The 23153-nt window shown below is 43.6% G+C and overlaps 1 protein-coding gene across 4 annotated transcripts in view; it reads left to right on the top strand.

Annotated features, from left to right (window-relative positions):
• GSR (glutathione-disulfide reductase) overlaps positions 1 to 22824 on the top strand; it is a 58347-nt gene extending 35523 nt beyond the window's left edge. The window contains exons 7-13 of one of the 4 annotated variants that reach the window (XM_025394848.1): positions 3023 to 3122; positions 6869 to 6955; positions 11032 to 11190; positions 16028 to 16139; positions 18775 to 18906; positions 19823 to 19956; positions 21209 to 22824. In XM_025394848.1, the coding sequence (XP_025250633.1) occupies positions 3023 to 3122; positions 6869 to 6955; positions 11032 to 11190; positions 16028 to 16139; positions 18775 to 18906; positions 19823 to 19956; positions 21209 to 21358 (874 nt within the window). In that variant the 3' untranslated portion in view covers positions 21359 to 22824. The remainder of the gene's footprint in view (positions 1 to 3022; positions 3123 to 6868; positions 6956 to 11031; positions 11191 to 16027; positions 16140 to 18774; positions 18907 to 19822; positions 19957 to 21208) is intronic. The other 3 variants (XM_025394849.1, XM_025394850.1, XM_025394851.1) reach the window with 3 other exon arrangements.
• The last annotated feature ends 329 nt before the right edge of the window (positions 22825 to 23153 follow it).

Below are 23153 nucleotides of genomic sequence, written 5' to 3'. Positions count from 1 at the left end.
GATTTAGTTTTTGCGCTGAGGGGCTTCTGGTTGGATGGAGCATGAACACCGTGGAATACTGTGGCATGAGTAGTCCTGGGGCCGTATTGAGGTAAAGAGAAATCTTTTAGGGATCCAGCCGCCTGAAAGATCAGTTCCAGAAGCCAGGCGCAGTGGCTTATGCCTGTAATCCCAGCATTTTGGGAGGCCTGAGGCGAGCGAATTGCTTGAGCCCAGGAGTTTGAAACCAACCTGGGCAACACAGCACAACCTGATCTCTGCAAAAAAATACAAAAATTAGCCGGGCATGGTTGACGCATGCCTGTAATCCCAGCTACTCAGGAGGCTGAGGCTGAAGAATCGCTTGAACCCGGGATGTGGAGGTTGCAGTGAGTGGAGATTGCACCATTGCACTCCATCCTGGGCAGCAAGAGCAAAACTCCATCTAAAAAAAAAAACAAAATTCCTCAAGGATGGGGGCCATTGTTCATCCAGTGTAGTGCAAAGCTTAGCTCAAAGTAGAATGTACATAATAAATGTTTGGGGAAGAAAGAGAAGACACAGGAAATAAGGAGGGAAAATTCGGAGGAAGGAAAAGAGATCAACACATTGTTAGGAAGGAGGGAGTGGAGATAGAAAAAGAGCGATTTCACAGTTTTGAACTACATAGAAATTTATCTTTTTAGGCCGGGCGCAGTGCCTTACGCTTATAATCCTAACACTTTGGGATGCCGAGGCGGGTGGATCACTTGAGGCCAGGAATTTGAGACCAGCCTGGCCAACATGATAAAAATCTCATCTTTACTAAAAATGCAAAAATTAGCTGAACGTACTGGTGAACGCCTATAGTCCCAGCTACTCGGGAGACTGAGGCAGGAGAATCACTTGAACCCCAGAGGTGGAGGTTGTAGTGAGCCAAGATCATGCCACTGCACTCCAGCCTGGGTGACAGAGCGAGACTCTTAAAAAAAAAAAAAGGAGAAAATTGGTCTTTTCTTATTGTGCATTGCAGGATGAGAGAGTCATCACTTCTAACCTGTAGCCATTTGGGTTCTTACTTTATAATCCATCCTGACCGTAAGCCCTCAGCACTCCGAATACCTTGCCTATGGGAGGTATTAAAGAACAGTTTCCTTCGTCTCTGATTAGCACTGTAGCAATGGTAGAGGTCAGTGTTTGAAACTTTAGAAGACTCCAGTCCCTGATGGGACAGCTCCAGCCGAAGGTACTTATAGCTTGGGCTGTAGTATGGAAGTCAACATTATTGCTCTAGGGCAGGAACCAGAGCTTCTCCACCAGCAATTTAGACCCAAGCATTTATCTAGTACTTAAGATTATTTTATATATTTTATTTTTTATATTATTTTTTGTTTTTAAAATTGTTTGAAATCTTTAAAAAATAAGACGGGGTCTTACTCAGTTGACCAGGTTGGTTTTGAACTCTTAGCCTCAAGCAATCCTCCCACCTGGGCTTCCCGAAGTGCTGGAATTATAGTTGTGAGCCACCACACCTGGCCAAGATTCTTTTTTTAGACCAAAATTTATTCAGGCAGTTTAGCTTGACTACAGTTTTGTCCTACAGATTACAACTGGCTTGTGTAAATTGGCCTTTGATCATATTGCAATGATTGATAGAACTAAATAGCAAACAAGGAGGTACACTGAATAGAGGAGAGTGATGGTGGTGAGATCTGTGACCCTGATTTTAGTTTTAGGTGTGAGGATCTTTGCATAAGGAATCATTCCTTATTTCCAAAGGTTTTGTGTCCTCTCTGAGGAAATGAGGCTAAAGAGCTTTAAAAACAATGAAAAATATATTTCCCTTCTTCTGTGAGGGAATATTAGGGATTTTTCTTTTCTTTTGAGATAGGGTCTTTTGCTTTGTCACCCAGGCTACACTGCAGTGGTACAGTCATAGCTCACTGCAGCCTCCATCTCCCAGACACAAGTTATCCTCCTGCCTCAACCTCCCAAGTAACTGAGACCACAGACACGCACCTTCATACTTGGCTAATTTTTATTTTTACTTTTAGGGTTTTTTTTTTTTTTTTTTTTTTTTTTGGGACAGAGCCTTGCTCTGTTGCCCAGGCTGGAGTTCATTGGCACAATCTTGGCTTACTACATCCTCTGTCTCCCGAGGGCAAGTGATTATCCTGCCTCAGCCTCCCAAGTAGCTGGGATTACAGGCATGTGCCACTGCGCCTGGCTAACGTTTTGTATTTTTAGTAGAGACGGGTTTCACCATGTTGGCCAGGCTGGTCTCGGACTCCTGACACAGGTGATCCACCCATCTCAGCCTCCCAAAGTGCTAGGATTACAGGCATGAGCCACCGTGCCTGGCCTTACTTTTTCGTTTTTGTAGAGATGGGGTCTCACTATGTTGGGCAGGCCCAAAGGGATATTTTCTACTTAAAGTTGTGGTGGTATCCAGGATTGGATCTTGGAACAGAAAACAAGAGATTAATAGAAAAACTGGACTGGGCAAGGTGGTTTATACCTATAATGCCGACACTTTGGGAGGCCAAGGCCAGAGCATTGTTTGAGCCCAGGAGCTGAGACTAGCCTGGGCAACATGGTGAGAGCTCTGTCCCTATTAAAAAAAAAAAAAAATATATATATATATATATATATATATATATATATATATAAAAATTAGCTGGGTGTGGCAATGCATGTCTGTAGTCCCAGCTACTCGGGAAGCTGAGGCTGGAGGATTGCTTGAGTCCTGGAGGTTGAGGCTGCAGTGAGCCGTGTTCACACCACTACACTCCAGCCTGGGTGACAGAGTGAGACCCTGTCTCAAAAAAACAAGGGAAAAGTGGTGAAAATCTGCAGTCTAGGGTTTAGTCATTAGTAATGTACCAATGTCAATTTCTTATTTTGACAATGGTACCCTAGTTAAGTAAAATGTTAACTTTAGGGAAAACTGATCAAGGGGTATAATGAGGGAAATCTCTGCACTATCTCTGCAACTTTTCTGTAAATGTAAAATTATTCCAAAATTAGTTTATTTAAAAGTTCTAACCCTGTGCTCGCATCTCAGCCGCAGCGTCATTGTTGGTGCAGGTTACATTGCTGTGGAGATAGCAGGGATCCTCTCAGCCCTGGGTTCTAAGACATCACTCATGATACGGCATGATAAGGTAAATTCCACCTTTTCCTTTTCCCTTTTCTTGATCTTAATTTTAAAGATGAAGACTTTTTTCTTATGTTGTCATTAAATACTAGGGTGCAAAACAGGTGGGGGTCAGTTGGTTGGTTTCACATGGTGCTGTATCCAAGTTACCTGAATTTGGCCAATATCCCTCCCAGTTGCTGGTTGATGATGATTTTGAGTTGGTCAAATCGGCTGGTAATTTCATCACTAAGTGGTAGATGTGAGATGCCCTCATAGGGAGACATGGGGGCCTAAACATAACTATTAGCTAAATTAAACACACTGTTAGGTTAATTTATTTTTTTAATTAATTAGAGTCTCACTCTGTTGCCCAGGCTGGAGTGCAGTGACACCATCTCAGCTCACTGCAACCTCTGCCTCCTATGCTCAAGTGATTCTCATGCCTCGGCCTCCCGAGTAGCTGAGATTACAGGTGTCCACCACCATGCCCGGCTGATTTTTGTATTTTTAGTAGAGACGGGGTTTCACTGTGTTCACCAGGATGGTCTCAATTTCCTGACCTCGTGATCTGCTCGCCTCGGCCTCCTAAAGTGCTGGGATTACAGGTGTGAGCCATTGAGCCCTGCCAGGTTAATTTATTAATTTCTGGAAATCAATTTTATATGATCAAGTAATGTTAGATTGGTTGCCACTCATTCCAAACAATTTACTAAATTCTTTGCATTAAAGCAGGGGTGTCCAATCTTTTGGCTTCCCTGAGCCACACTGGAAGAAGTAGAATTGTCTTGGGCTACATATAAAATATACTGACACAAATAATAGCTGATGAGCTAATAATAAAATAAATTGCAAGCTGGGCACAGTGGCTCATGCCTCTACTTTCCAGCACTTTAGGAGGCCGAGGCAGGCGAATCACTTGAGGTCAGTAGTTGGAGACCAGCCTGGCCAATGTGGTGAAACCCCATCTCTACTAAAAATCCAAAAATTATCCAGGCATGGTGGCAGGTAACTATAATGAGTGAGCCGAGACCGCACCACTGCACTCCAACCTGGGCAACAGAGCAAGACTGTGTCTCAAAAAAAAAAAAAATGCAAAAAAACTCTCATAGCAGTTTAAGAAAGTGTACAGATTTGTGTTGGGCCACATTCAAAGTCATCTTGGTCCGCACTCTGGCCTGCAGGCTGCTGCAGATTGAATGAACTTGCATTAAAGGCAATCTTGTAGATCATACCCTTGAACTTCTTTTTTTTTTTAGAGACAGAGTCTTGCTCTGTCACCCAGTCTGCAGTACAGTGGCGTGATCATAGCTCACTGCAGGCTTCTGAGCTCATAGGATGTTCCTGCCTCAGCCTTCCAAGAAGCTGAGGCTACAGGTATGGGCCACCACGCCCTGACTAATTTTTTTTTTTTTTTTTTGAGACAGGGTCTCACTGTGTTGCCCAGGCTGGAGTGCAGTGGCGCATCATGGCTCATTGCAGCCTCAGCCTTCTGGGCTCAAGTGATCTTCCCATCCCAGCCTCCCAAATAGCTAGGACTACAGGAGCATGCCACCACACCCAGTGAGGTTTTGCCATGTTGCCCAGGCTGGTCTCAGACTCCTGAGCTCAAGTGATCTGCCCACCTCAGCCTCCCAAAGTGCTTGGAATTACAGGCATGTGCCACCTGACTAATTTTTATCTATTTTTAGAGATGAGGTCTTACTATGTTGCCCAGGCTGGTCTCGAACTCCTGGCCTCAAGCTATCCTCCTGCCTCAGGTTCCCAAGTAGCAGGGAGGAGTTCAAGACCAACCTGGGCAGCATAGTGAGACCCCATCTCTACTACAAAAATTAAAAAATTAGCAAGGCGTAGTGGTATACGCCTGTAGTTCTGGCTACTTGGGAGGCTGAGGTAGGAGAATCACTTGAATCCAGGAGGTCAAGGCTGCAGTGAGCAAAGATTGTGCCACTGCACTCTAGCCTGGGCAGCTGACTGTTCCTAACAAACTTGTGACTTAGGTAAGCCACATAATGCCTTTGGGACCTAGTTCTGCAGGGACAGAATTTATCAGATCCCCAACTACCAAGATGCTATGATTCTAATTCTTTTTTTTTTTTTTTTTTTGAGATGGCGTCTCACTCTATTGCCCAGGCTGGAGTGCAATGATGCGATCTCAGCTCACTGCGAGCTCCGCCTCCTGGGTTCACACCATTCTCCTGCCTTAGCCTCCTGAGTAGCTGGGACTACAGGCGCCCGCCAGCACGCCTGGCTAATTTGTTGTATTTTTAGTAGAGATAGGGTTTCACCATGTTAGCCAGGATGGTCTTTCAGGTTCAAGACCAGTAAAAATGCTGGACTGATGGTGGAGGCTACCACCATAACCATCTTAGGACCTTCAGTAGACTATTTTCTCCACTTTCCCAACTCAAGTCTTACCTCCATTCATTCCACTTAAGAATATACAGGGATCCCAGGCACAATGGCTCACACCTGTAATCCCAGCACTTGCAAGGCCAAGGCAGAATGCTCACCTCGTGATCCGCCCGTCTCGGCCTCCCAAAGTGCTGGGATTACAGGCGTTAAGTCACGGCACCTGGCCTGATTCTAATTCTTATGTGAGCAGATGGAGGGAGACAGGGATTCTTAGAATCCTAGGCAGTATGTACTTCAAGGAACTTTCTCTGTGACTTTGAAACTGGTTATATAATTAGCTCCACGAGGTTTAGGTCCTGAAAAATTTTTTCACAGGTAAGTATTATTTTGCTAGAATATATCCAGCAAATTAGAAGGATGGGGAAAGGCAGAGGAGTTCCTAGCTTGAATTTATATGTAAATATGTAAATAAAGTGCAGCAGTCTGTCAATAGAGGGGGCAATTCCTGCATCTGTCAAATTGGCTACTTTGCAGAGAGCCACATCCTACTTGGGCTTCCTGCCCTCTCCCATCCCGAATGTGCCAAGTTCATTCTCCATTTTCCTGTCCCAGTGTTAACTCCATTTTAGAGCTACTCTGGCCGGGCATGGTGGCTCATGCCTATAATCCCAGCACTTTGGGAAGCCAAGGTGCACGTATCACCTGAGGTCAGGAGTTTGAGGCCAACCTGGTCAACATGGTGAAACCCTGTCTCTACCAAAAATATACAAAAATTAGCCAGGCATGGTGTCAGGTGCTTGTAATCCCTTCTCCTCGGAAGGATGAAGCAGGAGAATTGCTTGAACCCGGGAGGTGGAGGTTGCAGTGAGCTGAGATGGTACCCCTGCACTCTAGTCTGGGTGGCAGAGCAAGATTCCCTCTCAAAAAAAAAAAAAAAAAAGAAAAGGAAAAGAACTACTCTGTGAAGAATTCATGACCTCCCACCTGAACTCCACATGTGGATGATCATAGATATATCTTCAAGGCCAACCTGTTGAGATTTATGGCTAGACAAGATTTTGCTAGTGAACCTTCCCTTCATTCATATCAGAGAGACAGCAGACTTGAGATACGAAAAGTGGAAAGAGAATTTCTATTCCCTGGACTTAAGGAAAAGAGAAGCAAGCTTTGCAAGAAGACAGTGGACAATGACTGTCCATTTAACTGTAAGACAGGAGTTGGTGAAGTCGTATGTGTTGCAGATGGTGGTGGTGACATAGGAAAGTAGGGAATTTATTAATACTCCACTCCCAATATTGACATAAGTAAGGAGGAAATAATTAGGGGAGAGATATGCTGAAGTTTCCCTGCTAAGTTTGTAGTGTGTCTTTGCTCAAGGTTTCTTCCTCTCCCATTACCCATCCCTATGTTGATATGCAGGTACTTAGAAGCTTTGATTCAATGATCAGCACCAACTGCACGGAGGAGCTGGAGAACGCTGGCGTGGAGGTGCTGAAGTTCTCCCAGGTACGATGCTGAGCCCAGGCACGCACATGGTCCCCAGTCAATCACACTTTCTGCCTGTGGCTTCGCCCAGTTAGTTTAAAACACAAACACTCTGTCTACCCCGGTCCATATATTCCCCCTCTAGAGTACTCCCGATCATTTCCTTCCTCCTAAGAAGCTGTATTTTGGCCAGGCGCGGTGGCTCATGCTTGTAATCCCAGCATTTTGGGAGGCTGAGGTGGGCGGATCACTTGAAGTCAGGACTTCAAGACCAGCCTGGCCAACATGGTGAAACCCCGTCTCTACTAAAAATACAAAAATTAGCCGGGCATGGTGTTGTGCACCTGTAATCGCAGCTACTCTGGAGACTGAGGCAGAAGAATTGCTTGAACCTGGAAGGCAGAGGTTGCAGTAAGCCGAGATTGTGCCACTGCACTGCAGCCTGGGCTGCAACAGTGAGACTCCGTCTCAAAAAAACAAAAGACAAAAAAACCAAAAAAACAAAAAAAAAACCAGCTGGGTGCGTCGGCTCACACCTGTAATCCCAGCACTTTGGGAGGCCGAGGCGGGCGGATCACGTGAGGTCAGGAGTTCGAGACCAGCCTGACCAACATGGAGAAACCCCATCTCTACTAAAACTATGAAATTAGCCGGGCGTGGTGGCGCATGCCTGTAATCCCAGCTACTCAGGAGGCTGAGGCAGGAGCATCACTTGAACACAGTAGGTGGAGGTTGCGATGAGCTGAGATTGCCCCATTGCACTCCAGCCTGGGCAACAAGAGCGAGACTCCATCTCAAAAGAAGAAAAAAAAAAGCTGTATTTTACATTACAGCATTGAAGTCAAGGGTAAAATATTAGAAACCTGGCAACTGAATATAGATGAACTTTGATTTTTTTTTTTTTTTTTTCCTTGTTGAGGCAGTGTCTCGCTTTGTCACCCAGGCTGGAGTGCAGTGGTGCAATCTCAGCTCACTGCATCCTCAGCCTCCTAGGCTCAAGCAATCCTTCCATCTCTGCCCCCACCAAGTAGCTGGGACTACAGGCACATGCCACCATGCCTGGCTAACTTTTTTGTATTTTTTGTAGAGATAGGGTTTTGCCATGTTGGCCAGGCTGGGCTTGAACTCCTGAGCTGAAGCGATCTGCCCACCTTGGCCTCCCAAAGTGAGGATTACAGGCGTGACCCACCACACCCAGCCTCTGATTTTTTAAAATTTGGATTTTAAAACTTTGATTTTTGTGCTCAGATGCCTTATTATACATCCTTAATTTTTTTAGATTTATACTTATTTTTTAGGAAATAATATGGAATCTAATTTTTGTCTTTTTTTCTTGAGATAGAATTTCGCTCTGTTGCCCAGGCTGAAGTGCAGTGGTGCCATCTCGGCTCACTGCAACCTCTGCCTCCTAGGCTCAAGGGATTCTCCTGCCTCAGCCTCCTGAGTAGCTGGGATTACAGTCATGCACCACCATGCCTGGCTAATTTTTGCATTTTTAGTAGAGACGGGGTTTCGCCATTTTGGCCAGGCTGGTCTGCAACTCCTGACCTCAAGTGATCCGCTCATCTCAGCCTCTCAGGGAGCACAGGCGTGAGCCGCTGTGCCCAGCCTATCTTTTTGGGTTTTTTGTTTTGTTTTGTTTTGTTTTTGAGACAGGGTCTCGCTCTGTCACCCAGGCTGGAGTGCAGTGGCACAGTCACAGCTCACTGCAACCTCCACCTCCCAGGTTTAAGTGATTCTCCTGCCTCAGCTGGGAATATAGGCACCTGCCACCATGCCCAGCTAATTTTTGTATTTTGTTTTAGTAAAGATGGGGTTCCACCATGTTAGCAGGCTGGTCTTGAACTCCTGGCCTCAAGCGATCTGCCCACCTCAGCCTCCCAAAGTGCTAGCATTACAGGCATGAGCCACCGTGCCCGGCCTCTATCTTTCATTTTTAAAATTATTTTTCTTGACACAAGGTCTTGCTGTGTTGCCCAAGCTGTAGTGCAGTTCCACGATCATTGCTCACTGCAGTCTCCAACTCCTGGGCTTAAGCGATCCTCCCACCTAGCTTCCTGAGCAGCTGGGACTACAGGTGCATGCCACCATGCCTGGCTAATTAAAAAAAAAAAAAAAAATTGTAGAGATAGAGTCTCGCTGTGTTGCCCAGGCTGTTCTCAAACTCCTGAGCTCAAGTGATCCTGTAGCCTCGGCCTCCCAAAGTGTTGGGATTACAGGTGTGAGCCACCATGCCCAGCCTAGAATCTAATTTTAAATCATACCCTTTGAATTTTGTAGCTAGAATTACAAAGTGCTTTATTCCTCAAGCAATCACTTGAATTTCAGGCAGAATTTTCCTAGAGAATTAGCCTTTTAAAAATGATCTTCCCTTCCCCCACACAGCCTCACCTTTTCAGTATAGACCACATCAAATAAAATTGTGAATGTAAAAATGCTGGGCTGATGGTGGAGGCTACCATCATAACCATCTTAGGACCTTCAGTAGACTATTTATTTTCTCCACTCTCCCAGCCCAAGTCTTACCTCCCTTCATTCCACTTAAGAATATATAGGGATCCCAGGCACAGTGGCTCACGTCTGTAATCCCAGCACTTGCAAGGCCAAGGCAGGAGGAGAATCAGTTGAGGCCATGAGTTAGAGACCAGCCTGGGCAACATAACAAGACGCCATCTCTATGAAAAGTTTAAAAATTAGCCAGATGAGGTAGCACGTGCCTGTTGTCCCAGCTACCCAGGAGGCTGAAGTGGGAGGAGAGCCTGTGCCCAGGAGGCTGATCTTGCCACTGCACTCCAGGCTGGGCAACAGAGCAAGACCCTGTCTCTTAAAGAAAAATAAATAAATACATAAATATATGTTTTATTTATATATCTATTTATAGTTTATTTATATATAAATATATTTTTATATTTTTATATTTTATTTATATATAAATATGTATTTATTTATATTTTATTTATATATAAATACGTATTTATATGTTTATATTTTATTTATATATTTATATTTTATTTATATTTTTATATTTTATTTGTATGTAAATACATATTTATATATTTATATTTTATTTATATATAAATACATATTTATATATTTATATTTTATTTATATATAAATACGTATTTATATATTTATATTTTATTTATATATAAATACGTATTTATATATTTATATTTTATTTTTATATAAATACATATTTATATATTTATATTTTATTTTTATATAAATACGTATTTATATATTTATATTTTATTTATATAAATATGTATTCGTATATTTGTTTTAATTAAATATATATTCTTATATGTATATTTTATTTATAAATATATTTTTATATATACATATGTGCATATTTATTTTATATATATACACATATATATATATCCAGGGAGAGGCACTAATTGTGCAGTTTGGAAAAGTTTCCTAGTGATGCTGCAATGGCCCATTTTCAAAGCACTGTGCTTAGGTTTACCACTTAAAATGTTATTACAGGGCCGGGCGTGGTGGCTCATGCCTGTAATCCTAGCACTTTGGGAGGCCGAGGTGGGTGGATCATGAGGTCAGGAGATCGAGATCATCCTGGCTAACACAGTGAAATCCTGTCTCTACTAAAAACATAGAAAATTAGCTGGGCGTGGTGGCGGGCGCCTGTAGTCCCAGCTACTCGGGAGGCTGAGCAGGAGAATGGCACGAAACCGGTAGGCAGAGCTTGCAGTGAGCCGAGACCGCGCCACTGCACTCCAGCCCGGGCAACAGAGTGAGACTCCGTCTCAAAAAAAAAAAAAAATTGTTATTACAGTTTTCCAGAAGTACACTTTAAAATACTTGTTTTTAAAGTGAGGCATTACAATGGTGTCATGAGCTGACATTCCCAACCTCTGACTAGAAGATTTGGATCAACCCAGGGAACAGGCTTGATTTAAGGGAGTTCTAGTGTTGGTGGTCTTTGCGTAAAAGTGTATGTCTATGTTCATATGTGGGATTCAGTGGGAATTTTCTTTAATGCTAAAAATTCTAGTTTCCTCAGTATTTGCTTTCCTTTTCCCCTGTCCTCCCCCAGCCTCCACACACGTGTAACACATTTTATTTGCCAATAGGTCAAGGAGGTTAAAAAGACTTCATCAGGCTTGGAAGTCAGCATGGTTACTGCAGTTCCTGGTAGCCTACCCGTCATGACCATGATTCCAGATGTTGACTGCCTGCTCTGGGCCATTGGGCGGGACCCAAATTCCAAGGGTCTGAGTTTAGACAAACTGGTAAGCTGGCTTGGTCTACCCAAAACATTCGTGAATCTACTAGGAGCCCTATGGTTTTATTTTCCCCCCAGACACCCAAAACTTGGGTGGATTCCGTTGGATTCTTTTCTCTTTTTTCCATGTATTCAGCTTGTGATCAAATTTCATTGCTTCTTCCTTTGAAATTAGAAAAAAAAAAAAAAGAGTTTTCTTTTATTTCCTTTTCCTTTCTTGTCTGGTTTTGCTTTTAGTTTTTGGGTTTTTTTTGTTTTGAGACAAGGTCTTGCTCTGTCACCCAGGCTGGAGTTCAGTGGTGTGATCAAAGCTCACCGCAGTCTCAACCTCCTGGGCTCAAGTGATCCAGCCACCTCAGCCTCTGGAGTAGGTGCGACTACATGTGTGCCATAATGCCCAGCTAATTTTTTTATTTTTTATGTTTTTTAGAGATGAGGTTTCACCATGTTGCCCAGGCTGGTCTCCTCGGCTCAAGCGATTCGCCCATCTCAGCCTCCCAAAGTGCTGGGACTATAGGCATGTGCTGCCACATCTGGCCTTTTTCTTTTCTGTTTTCTTTTCTTTTTTTGAGACAGGGTCTTGCTTTGTCACCCAGGCTAGTGTACAGTGGCATGATCATAGCTCACTGCAGTCCTGAACTCCTGGGATTAACTGATCCTTCTGCCTCAGCATCCCAAGTAGCTGGAGCTACAGGAGTGTGCCACCACACCTGGCTAATTTTTAAGTTTTTTGTACAGATGGAGTCTCACTATGTTGCCCAGGCTGCTCTTGAACTCCTGGCCTCAAGTGATCCTTCCACCTGGGCCTCCCAAAGTGCTGGAATTATAAACATGAGCCTCCATGCCCAGCCAGCCTGCCACCTCTAACCTAGTTTCCTACTGGCCTCCCTCTTACAGACTTCGTTTTCGCTATGTGAATGTCTCTTTCAAGTCCTGTGCTGATCTCTTAGCGTCTACAGTAGGTAATCCAGATTGCTGGGTGGGTAACTGTCTTGTACATTGTACACAGGGATGGTAACAGATATGAAGCTATCTCTCTTGGCTCTACCCACACTGTCTATATTTGTGGACAGTTGGCATTTTTACTTGTTCTTTTAAATGTTGAAGTAAAATCTAGAGTGGGAGCTTGGGGTGTGGTTCCCAGAGTTTGACCCGAATTTGAACCTTAGTTCTTGCGACATAACAGTTGCATGGCTTTGAGCAAGCAGCTTAATTTCTCTGCTTCAAGTGGTTCATATTCACAATGGGAATGAAAAAGGTCCTTGCCTCACTGGGTTATAGAGAAGAGTAAATGAAAAAGCGCATGCAAAGCAATTTATAACTGAGACCCTAGCTTACATTATGAACACAGTGAGTGTTCACCTGCTGTTGATAATGATGATGACTTTTCTGATATGCTATACTACTCTATTAGTAATAATAGAATATTTTATGTTTGAGGTGCATATATTTATTTTGTTTTTTTTTTTGTTTTTTTTTTGGGGGGGGGTGGACAGAGTCTTGCTGTGTTGCCGAGGCTGGAGTACAGTGTTGTGATCTCAGCTGACTGCAACCTCCGCCTCCTGGGTTCTAGCAATTCACCTACCTCAGCCTCCCAAGTAGCTGGGATTACAGGCGTGCACCGCCACTCCCATTGAAGTTTTGTATTTTTTAAGTAGAGACAGGGTTTCACCATGTTGACTAGGCTGGTCTCGAACTCCTGACCTCAGATGATACCCCCACTGTGGCCTCGCAAGGTGCTGGGATTATAGGCGTGAGCCACTGCACCCGGCCTGAGTGTATGTATTTGATAGAGCTGCTTGAGCAGTGTATACCATTTTGATTTATGTTCTAATACTAAATTTCTGTTGTAATATGGATTCCTTTTTTGTTTCTGTAAAAGGTCATTTTTCTGCATGTTAACTTAGAAAATATTCAGGGAGATGTTTTGATTGTAATCTTGTTCAATGACACTTAGTAAAACTAGTTTCCTATTTTCATATTAACAAAACTCGTCGGCCAGGCGTGGTGGCTCATGCCTGTAATCCCAGCTTTTTGGGAGGCCGACGCAGGTGGATCACCTGAGGTCAGGAGTTCGAGACCAGCCTGGGCAACACAGTGAAATGCCGTCTCTACTAATAATATAAAAATTAGCCAGGCATGGTGATGCATGCCTGTAATCCCAGCTACTTGGGAGGCTGAGGCAGGAGAATCACTTGAACCCAGGAGGTCGAGGTTGCAGTGAGCCGAGATCACACCATTGTACTCCAGCCCTGGCGACAAAAGCAAAACTCCATCTCAAAAAAAAAAAGAAAAAGAAAAACCAAAAGAAAACAACAACAAAAAACTAGTCATTCTGCTTTTCACCTTTCAAGAGACATTTTGCCATTGTACAGATATAAGCACTGGTAGATCCAGTTTTCAACTAAATTTGCTAACTTTGTTTTGTTTTGTTTTGTTTTGTCACAGGGTCTTGCTCTGTCACCTAGGCTGGAGTACAGTGGTGCCATCGTGGCTCACTGCAGCCTTGCAGCATCAAACTCCTGGGTTCAAGTGATTCTTCTACCATTGTCCACCACACCTGGCTAATTTTTTAAAAAAATTTTTGTAGACACAAGGTCTCGCTGTATTTCCCAGGCTAATTTTGAACTCCTGGGCTCAAGCGGTCCTCCCACCTCGGCTTCCCAAAGTGCTGGGATCACAAGCATGAACCATTGCACCCAGCCTATATTTGCTAAATGTTTGAAGAATGGGGCAAAAAAAAAGGTTCAGTCTCATTTGACATTAAGATATATTTATATAATGCAAACTGAGTGATTACTATGTGCTAGGTCTTGTCAACATGTTACTAATCTAATTTAATCTTGCTAGCAACCAGCAAGGTATAAGGAAGCCAGGAGCACAGAGATACTAGATAATTGACCGGGCTGTAAACTCTGTGGTGTAGGGAGAATGTCTGTATTGTCAGTGATGAAGTCAAAGTCTCATTTGTAATAGAAGCTCAAATATTTGTTGATAAACAGGAGGTTATACAAGGTCTCATAGTTGCAGAGCTAGGATTTGAATTTTGGTCTGTCCGTACCAAAGGTTGTACTTTTTTTTTTTTTTTTTTTTAGGCAGAGTCTCGTTCTGTTGCCCAGACTGGAGTGCAGTGGCGCCATCTCAGCTCACTGCAATCTCCGCCTCCTGGGTTCAAGTGATTCTTCTGCCTCAGCTTCCCAAGTAGCTGGGACTTCCCAAGTAGGGAAGTCCCATGCCTGGCTAATTTTTTGTATTTTTAGTAGAGACAGGGTTTCACCATGTTGGCCAGGCTGGTCTCGAACTCCTGACCTCAGGTGATCTGCCCGCCTTGGCCTCCCAAAGTGCTAGGATTTACAGGCATGAACCACTGCACCCGGTTGGTTGTACTCTTAAGCTCTATGGCTACTTACTTCCTACTTCTGCCATATCTCTACTGCTCACATGTACTTAGGATTTGCAAAGCCACATGATAAGCATTATACATCTTCTTAAAGCAAAAATTTGACCTCATGTAGTGAAAGATTTTTGGTTAAGGGAGACATCAGTATGTGGTTTTTGTTTTGTTTTGTTTTTGCTTTTATTCTGAGAGTCTGGAAAAAACATCAGTATGTTTTAGAGTAAAATGCAAAAGTTGCTTGGATTTTTAAAGATAAAATGGTAAGCTTCATAGAGATGTGCTTTTGGCCCAGCATGGTGGCTCACACCTGTAATCCCAGTGCTTTGGTAGATCTAGGCGTGAGGCTCACTTGAGGCCAGAAGTTTGAGGTCAGCCTGGGAAACAGCAAGACCTATTCTATAAAAAAATGTTTAAAAGGCCAGCTGTGATGGCTCACGCCTGTAATCGCAGCACTCTGGGAGGTTGAGGCGGGTGGATCACGAGGTCAGGAGATCGAGACCATCCTGGCTAACATGGTGAAACCTTGTCTCTACTAAAAATGCAAAAAAAATTAGCCAGGCATGGTGGCAGGCATCTGTAGTCCCAGCTATTTGGGAGGCTGAGGCAGGAGAATGGCGTGAACCGGGGAGGCGGAGCTTGCAGTAAGCCGAGATCGTGCCACTGCACTCCAGCCTGGGCTACAGAGCGAGACTCCATCTCATAATTAATAAATAAATAAATAAATGTTAAAAAATTATCCAGGTGGTGGCACATGCCTCTAGTCCTAGCTACTCGGTGAGGCTAAGGCAGCAGGAGGACTGCTTAAGCCCAGGAGGTCAAGATTGCAATGAGCCATGATCACGCCACTGTACTGCAGCCTGGGTAACAGAGTGAGACCCTGTCTCTAAAAAAAACTAAATAAGCATACAAATATGCTTTTGGTGACTGCTTAAGTCAGTGTGCTTCCATGGGACAAGTTGAAAAGCTGGACTCCAGAGGGATTCCAAGTGGCACACCTGATAGTTGAGTGATTCCTCTTCATGTCTACCTGGCCAGTTGAATTGTACATTGCAATGTCAAATCCCATTAAAACGCCTCAGAAGTGGATAAAATACTACCTTGTCCATTAAGGAAGATATGAAACTTGCCAACTTTTTTTTTCTAATTTTTAAGTTTTTAATAGAGGCAGGGTCTCACTATGTTGCCCAAGCTGATCTCAAACTCCTGGGCTTAAGGGATCCTCCCTCCTCAGCTTCTCAAAGTGCTGGGATTACAGGTGTGGGCCCACTGTACCCAGCTTGAAACTTGCCAGCTTTAAATGCCTTCCATGTTGCAGCTGAGTCTCAGGGTTTCTTGGAGATTCTGGCTGCAGTTCCCATATGAAATGAGGGAGGAAGATCCAGAGGTTTGATCTACCTTTTTTTGTAGGTGGGCCAAGTGTTTACATGATGTCTCTTTGTAATTATAGGGAATTCAAACCGATGACAAGGGTCATATCATAGTAGATGAATTCCAGAATACCAACGTAAAAGGCATCTATGCAGTGGGGGATGTATGTGGAAAAGCTCTTCTTACTCCAGGTAAGGTCTCTTGCCTTCTTGGTGAGGGAGGGTCTGTGTGTTACCTGATCCATCCAGCTCTTCACTGTCAAATCTGCAGTCTGCTTAAGCAAAGTTAAAAGGATGAGTGTCTTTACGTTGTCAAAATGGTACAATGTGTTGAAATAGATATTGGTTGGATACCTGACATTATCTGAATAAAAGACTTAAAATGCTTAGCAGAGACTGAAATTTTCATGCAGACAATATGATGACCCTTTGCGGAACTCTCTTAAGTTAGGAGCAGACTTGTGCTTGGTGGCAGTGGAAGGAAGTGGCATTTGGAAGAAGTAATTTAGATTGGCTTTTTTTTTTTGGAGACAGAGTCTCACTCTGTTACCCAGGCTGGAGTGCAGTGGCGTGATCATGGGCTCACTGCAGTTTCAACCTTCCTGGGCTCAGGTGATCCTCCCACCTCAGACTCCCAAGTAGCTGGGATCACAGGTGCATTTTTTGTAGAGACAGGATTTTACCATGTTGTCTTGACCCCCTGGGCTTAAGCAGTCCGCCTGCCTCAGCCTCCCAGAATATTAGGATTACAGGCATGAGCCACCACACACAGCCTAGATTGTCATTCTTGTATGACTGGTCTTGATGCAACCAAGACTGATTTCCTTCTCTCCCGCATCCCATACCTCAACCCGCTTCCTAAGCACCATTTCAAGCTCTGTCCTGTCTATCCATTAATGATGCCACTTGATCTACTATTAATCTGTACCCTTCTGGAACCTCATCAGCGATTCCAGTACGTCCCAGGGCCTTATATCAGGATGTGAAACCTATGCCAGTCACACACTCAAACCCTTTTAGTTCCTTTAGAAAGTTCTTGCTCTTGGCTGGGTGTGGTGGCTCCCAGCACTTTGGGAGGTTGAAGGAGGAGGATCGCTTGAGTCTAGTAATTTGAGACCAAACTGGGCAACATAGTGAGATGTTGTTTCTATTAAAAAAAATAAAGATTTGGCTGCGCACAGTGGCTCACGCCTGTAATCTCAGCACTTTGTGAGGCCAAGGCAGGTGGATCACAAGGTCAAGAGATCGAGACCATCCTGGCCAACATGGTGAAACTTCATTTCTATTAAAAATACAAAAATTAGCTGGGCGTGGTGGCTCAAGCCTGTAGTCCCAGCTACTCAGGAGGCTGAGGCACGAGAATTGCTTCAACCTGGGAGGCAGAGGTTGCAGTGAGCCGAGATGGCGCACTGCTCTCCAGCCTGGCAACAGAGCGAGACTCCGTCTAAAAACAACAACAACAACAACAACAACAATAATAATAATAAGAATAGTAATAATAAAGATTCTAGGCACAGTGGCTCACGCTTGTAATCCCAGCACTTTGGGAGTGCAGTGGCACAATCTCAGCTCACTGCAACCTCTGCCTCCCGGTTGAAGTGATTCTCCTGTCTCAGCTTCCCAAGTAGCTGGGACTACAGGCACACACCACCACACCTGGCTAATTTTTATATTTCTAATAGCGACGGGGTTTCACCATGTTGGCCAGGCTGGTTTGGAATTCCTGACCTCGGCCCTGCAAAATGCTGGGATTACGGGCATGAGCCACTGCACCCAGCCAAGAATAAACTTTTAAGTGAAAAACAAAAATTACTGTTGCCGGGTGCAGTGGCTCACACCTGTAATCCCAGCACTTTAAGAGGTCAAAGTGGGCGGATCACCTGAGGTCGGGAGTTCAAAACCAGCCTGCCTAACACAGTGAAACCCCGTCTCTACTAAAAATACAAGATTAGCCGGGCGTGGTGGTGCATGCCTGTAATCCCAGCTACTTGGGAGGCTGAGGCAGGAGAATCGCTTGAACCTGGGAGGTGGAGGTTGTGGTGAGCTGATATCATGCCATTGCACTCCAGCCTGGGCAACAAGAGCAAAACTCCGTCTCAAACAAAACAAAACAAAACAAAACTAATTGCTGTCAAGTTAATACGGTTATAAAATAGAAATAAAGATGCTCAAAACTAATATAGTTTGTTCCATAAATATTGTATTGAAAAGCTAATATCTTAATTAAGTAGATTAACTGCCAGGTAAGTGAGAACTTGTGAATGTGTCTTTTGGGAGTGGGGCCAGACAGGTTGAGCATCCCTTATCTGAAATGCTTGGGACCAGAAGTGTTTTCAATTTCAGATTTTGGAATATTTGCATATACATAATGAGATATTTTGCAAATGCGACCCAAGTCGAAACACGGAATTCATCTGTTTTACATATACCTTATACGCATAGTCGGAAGGTAATTTTATACAATATTTTAAATAATTGTGTGCATGAGACATAATTTTGCATTTTTGACTGCAACCCTTCACATGAGGTCAGGTGTGGAATTTTCCATTTGTGGCATCACGGTGCTCAAACATTTTGGATTTTGGATTTTGAATTTCTGAATTAGGGATGCTCAACCTGTAATAGAATGTATAGAATTCTCATAAGCCAGTCATTTTGAGTTGTTTGCTGAGGCATGTATGTCTTCACTGTAGTCTAGATAGTGTAATGAACAATGGCATGAAACTGTCAGAACTAGGGCATTAAGCTAGATGGATAAATGGCTAGTGGAACAATTTAGCTATATTAAAATAGTAAGATAAACACTGATTTTAAAATATCTCCATAGTTGCAATAGCTGCTGGCCGAAAACTTGCCCATAGACTTTTTGAACATAAGGAAGATTCCAAATTGGATTATAACAACATCCCAACTGTGGTCTTCAGCCACCCCCCTATTGGGACAGTGGGACTCACAGAAGGTAGGTATTTAAAAACTGAAGGTAATTTGTGGTTTCCTTCCTCTTTCCCCTGCTCCCAACTTTAAATTAGGTCGCTGTCAGCTGATGAAACCTATCTCAGTCCCAGATTACGTTGCTTTTTGGTTCCTCTCTTGTCATAGTTCCAGTTTTTTCACCTACTAGTACTTCGAATGTACAGTATCTTTCCTTCACACCACCCTATCTCTTTCATCTTTTTTTTCTAGCTTTTTTATTTGAACTAATTTTAAATTTAAAGGAAAGCTCTAAAAATAGTAAAAAGGGCTCCTCTCTAACCTTAATATTTTTGCTTTTTCATTTTTTCGCTCTACACACACACATCACACACACACAAATATATCTTTCCTAAGAACTGGCCCTTACGTAAACTGAGTATCATTTTCTTTTCTTTGTTTTTTTGTTTTTTTTTGAGACAAGCTCTCCCGCTGTCACCCAGGCTGGAGTGCATTGGCATGACCTCGGCTCACTGCAACCTCTGCCTCTGGGTGCAAGCAATTCTTCTGCCTCAGCCTCCCAAATAGCTGGGACTACCAGACCTGCACCACCACCATGCCTGGCTAATTTTTTGTAGAGACAGGGTTTCACTGTGTTGCCCAGGCTGTTCTCAATCTCCTAGGCTCAAGCGATCTGCCTGCCTCCATCTCTCAAAGTGCAGGGATTACGGGCACAAACCACTGTGCCTGGCCTTTCTTTTCATCTAGAGGCAAAATTCCTCAGCCTTTCTTTTGTCTTACATGACACTGACATTTATTTTGTAGAATGTCTGTCATTTTGGTGTGGTTTGATATTTCCTCGTGGTTTGATTCAGGTTATGTTATTTCTGGCCATCTCCCTCTTTGATAGTTCAGTGTAATTGTTTAGTTTTCTGATAGATGCTTTTTTTAAATGTGCATTGTAGATGAGGCCATTCATAAATATGGAGAAGAAAATGTGAAGATCTATTCAACCAGCTTTACCCCGATGTATCACGCAGTTACCAAAAGGAAAACAAAATGTGTGATGAAAATGGTCTGTGCTAACAAGGAAGAAAAGGTAAGGAAAAATCCAGCAAACTAAATAGTGCTCTGCAAAATGGACAGGGATGGCAGTATTTTGCAGGGGTGGAAAGGAGGGAGACCAAGCCGGTAAGCCTTCTGATTCAACTGGGCAGGCCCACTTTGATCTGTCTTATATGTATTTTGGGGTTCTTCATAATATTTCATCGAGAAGGAGGTTCCACTCCTTTTAAAAAATAAGGATGATGCTGGGCATGGTGGCTCACACCTGTAATCTCAGCACGCTGGGAGGCTGAGGCGGGTGGATCACCTGAGGTCAGGAGTTCGAGACTAGCCTGACCAACGTGGTGAAACCCCATCTCTACTAAAAATAGAAAAATTAGCCTGGCATGGTGGTAGGCACCTGTAATCCCAGGTACTTGGGAGGCTGAGGCAGGAGAATCACTTGAACCTGGGAGGCAGAGGTTGCAGTGAGCCAAGATCATGCCACTGCACTCCAGCCTGGGCGACAAAGTGAGACTCCATCTCAAAGCCAAAAAAAAAAAAAAAAAAAAAAAACAGAAAACAAAGAAGAGGAGAGGCCAGGCGCTGTGGTTCATGCCTATAATCCTAACACTTTGGGAGGCCGAGGTAGGCGGATTGCCTGAGCTCAGGAGTTTGAGACTAGCCTGGGCAACATGGTGAACCCCTGTCTCTACTAAAAATACAAAAATTAGCTGGGCATGGTGGTGCCATGAACATTCCTCAGTAGCCTGTGATTTCTGGATATTGAATCATGAAGGCTCCTTCTTAGTTATTTCTTCATACCAGTTATCATTCATTCAGTTGACAAACATTATGAGTCCATTCTTCTCAAGACTAAGAACTGCGATATGGAGAGGAATAATATGAAGAGCCGGCCATCAGAGGCTCTTTATAGGTTCAATTAAGATCAATTAAGATCACAATATCGGTCAGACAATGTGACTCACGCCTGTAATCCCAGCACTTTGGGAGGCTGAGGTGGGTGGATCACTTGAGCCTGGGAGTTCAAGACCAGCCTGGCCAAAATGGTGAAACCCCATCTCTGCTAAAATTACAAAATTAGCTGGGTGTGGTGGTGCATGCCTGTAATCCCAGCTACTCAGGAGGCTGAGGCAGGAGAAGCGCTTGAACCCGGGAGGTGGAGGTTGCAGGGAGCCGAGATCATGCCATTGCACTCCAACCTGCGCAACAAGAGTGAAACTCTGTCTCAAAAAAAAAAAAAAAGAAAAGAAAAAGAAAAGAAGATGTTTCTCTTTTTTTCCCAGGTGGTTGGGATCCATATGCAGGGACTTGGATGTGATGAAATGCTGCAAGGTTTTGCCGTTGCAGTGAAGATGGGAGCAACGAAGGCGGACTTTGACAACACAGTCGCCATTCACCCTACCTCTTCAGAAGAGCTAGTCACACTTCGTTGAGAACTCAGACACGCGTGTGGCTGGCAGCGGGACCCATAGATCTTCTGAAATGAAACAAATAATCACATTGACTTACTGTTTCAGTTTTATGTATTTCTTTATTTTAATCAGGATCTTCTGATAGTGGAAATTTTTAGTACATAGTAGAACTTATTTATGGAGTTAGAGACTTGTAATGTTATCCAGGATTGATTTTCATTTGATCACATCTCACAATAATTAATATTTTCAAGTTTTTTTTTTATTAACAGCTCTGTGCTACTTTTTTTTTTTTTTTCTGTTTTAGCCTCATCCCAAATATAAAACTTTGTGAAGTACAATTAACTTAATGTACTTGAATGAACAGAACTTGCTATTTTTTTTTTTTTTTTTTTTTTTTTTTGAGACAGAGTTTTGTTCTCATTGCCCAGGCTGGAGTGCAGTGGCACTACCTCGGCTCACCACAACCTCTGCCTCCCAGGTTCAAGCGATTCTCTTGCCTCAGCCTCCCAAATAGCTGGGATTACAGGCGTGTACCACCACACCTGACTAATTTTGTATTTTTAGTAGAGATGGGGTTTCTCCATGTTGGTCAGGCTGGTCTCGAACTCTTGGCCTCAGGTGATCTGCCCGCCTCAGCCTCCTGAGGTACTGGGATTACAGGCATGAGCCACTGTGCCGGCCTGCTAATTTTCATAGAAGTTGATGGCAATTCTTCACTTGTAAACAATACCAGTGCACAGAACCTTTATATATTTTTTGAAACCAGTACTGTGCTCTTCATATAACAAAGCTGCTTCAAGGATGTGACCTTTTTCTAAAGGTATGTAATGTGAGAAGCCGGCCTGCCTTATTTTCTTTTTTCTTTTTTCTTTTTTAAATCATTAAAAATGGTTTGTGGCCAGGCCCAGTGGCTCAGGCCTGTAATTCTAGCACTTTGGGAGGCCAAGGCAGGAGGATCACTTGAGCCCACTTGTTTGAGGCCAGCATGCACAGCATAGCAAGACTGCATCTCTACAGAAAGTAAAAAAAATTACCCGAGTGTGGTGGTGTGCACCTGTAGTCCCAGCTACTTGGGAGGCTGAGGTGAGGGGATCGCTTGAGCTTGGGTGAGGTGAGGCTACAGTGAGTCCTAATCATGCCACTGCACTCAATCTTGGACAACAGAGCAAGACCCTGTCTCAAAAAAAAAAAAAAGTATGCATTATTTTTATGAGATGAAGTGCATCAAACTTGGGAAAGATTTGAGGAGGCTGGGACCCTCCTGGGAAAACCCACCTTGAAAACAGATACGAGAGACATTTAGAAGTGATTCCTACTCTCTGAAGGAGGTGGATTCAAATACTTCAAAAGCCCCTTCCTCTGCTCAGTGTTTATAGTTCAATGAATAATTTCAGTATTTGTATGTGTTCTTGTCATTTTATTTTTTTTCTGAAAATCTTCCCAAAATTTGAAAATAAAATTAACAGCTTTTTCTTCTTATAAAATTTGTTACCATGAGCTTTAACTGGTACATAGGAAATTGGTTCATTTTCTTTTTTTTTTTTTTTTTTTTTTTTTGAGACGGAGTCTCGCGCTGTGTCACCCAGGCTGGAGTGCGGTGGCGCGATCTCGGCTCACTGCAAGCTCCGCCTCCCAGGTTCAGGCCATTCTCCTGCCTCAGCCTCCCAGTAGCTGGGACTACAGGCGCCCGCCACCTCGCCCGGCTAGTTTTTTGTATTTTTAGTAGAGACGGGGTTTCACCATGTTAGCCAGGATGGTCTCGATCTCCTGACCTCGTGATCCGCCCGTCTCAGCCTCCCAAAGTGCTGGGATT

This window comes from Theropithecus gelada, chromosome 8 (genome assembly GCF_003255815.1).
Source record: "Theropithecus gelada isolate Dixy chromosome 8, Tgel_1.0, whole genome shotgun sequence".
NCBI lineage: Eukaryota > Metazoa > Chordata > Mammalia > Primates > Cercopithecidae > Theropithecus > Theropithecus gelada.
This window is presented reverse-complemented; position numbering and strand designations above follow the sequence as displayed.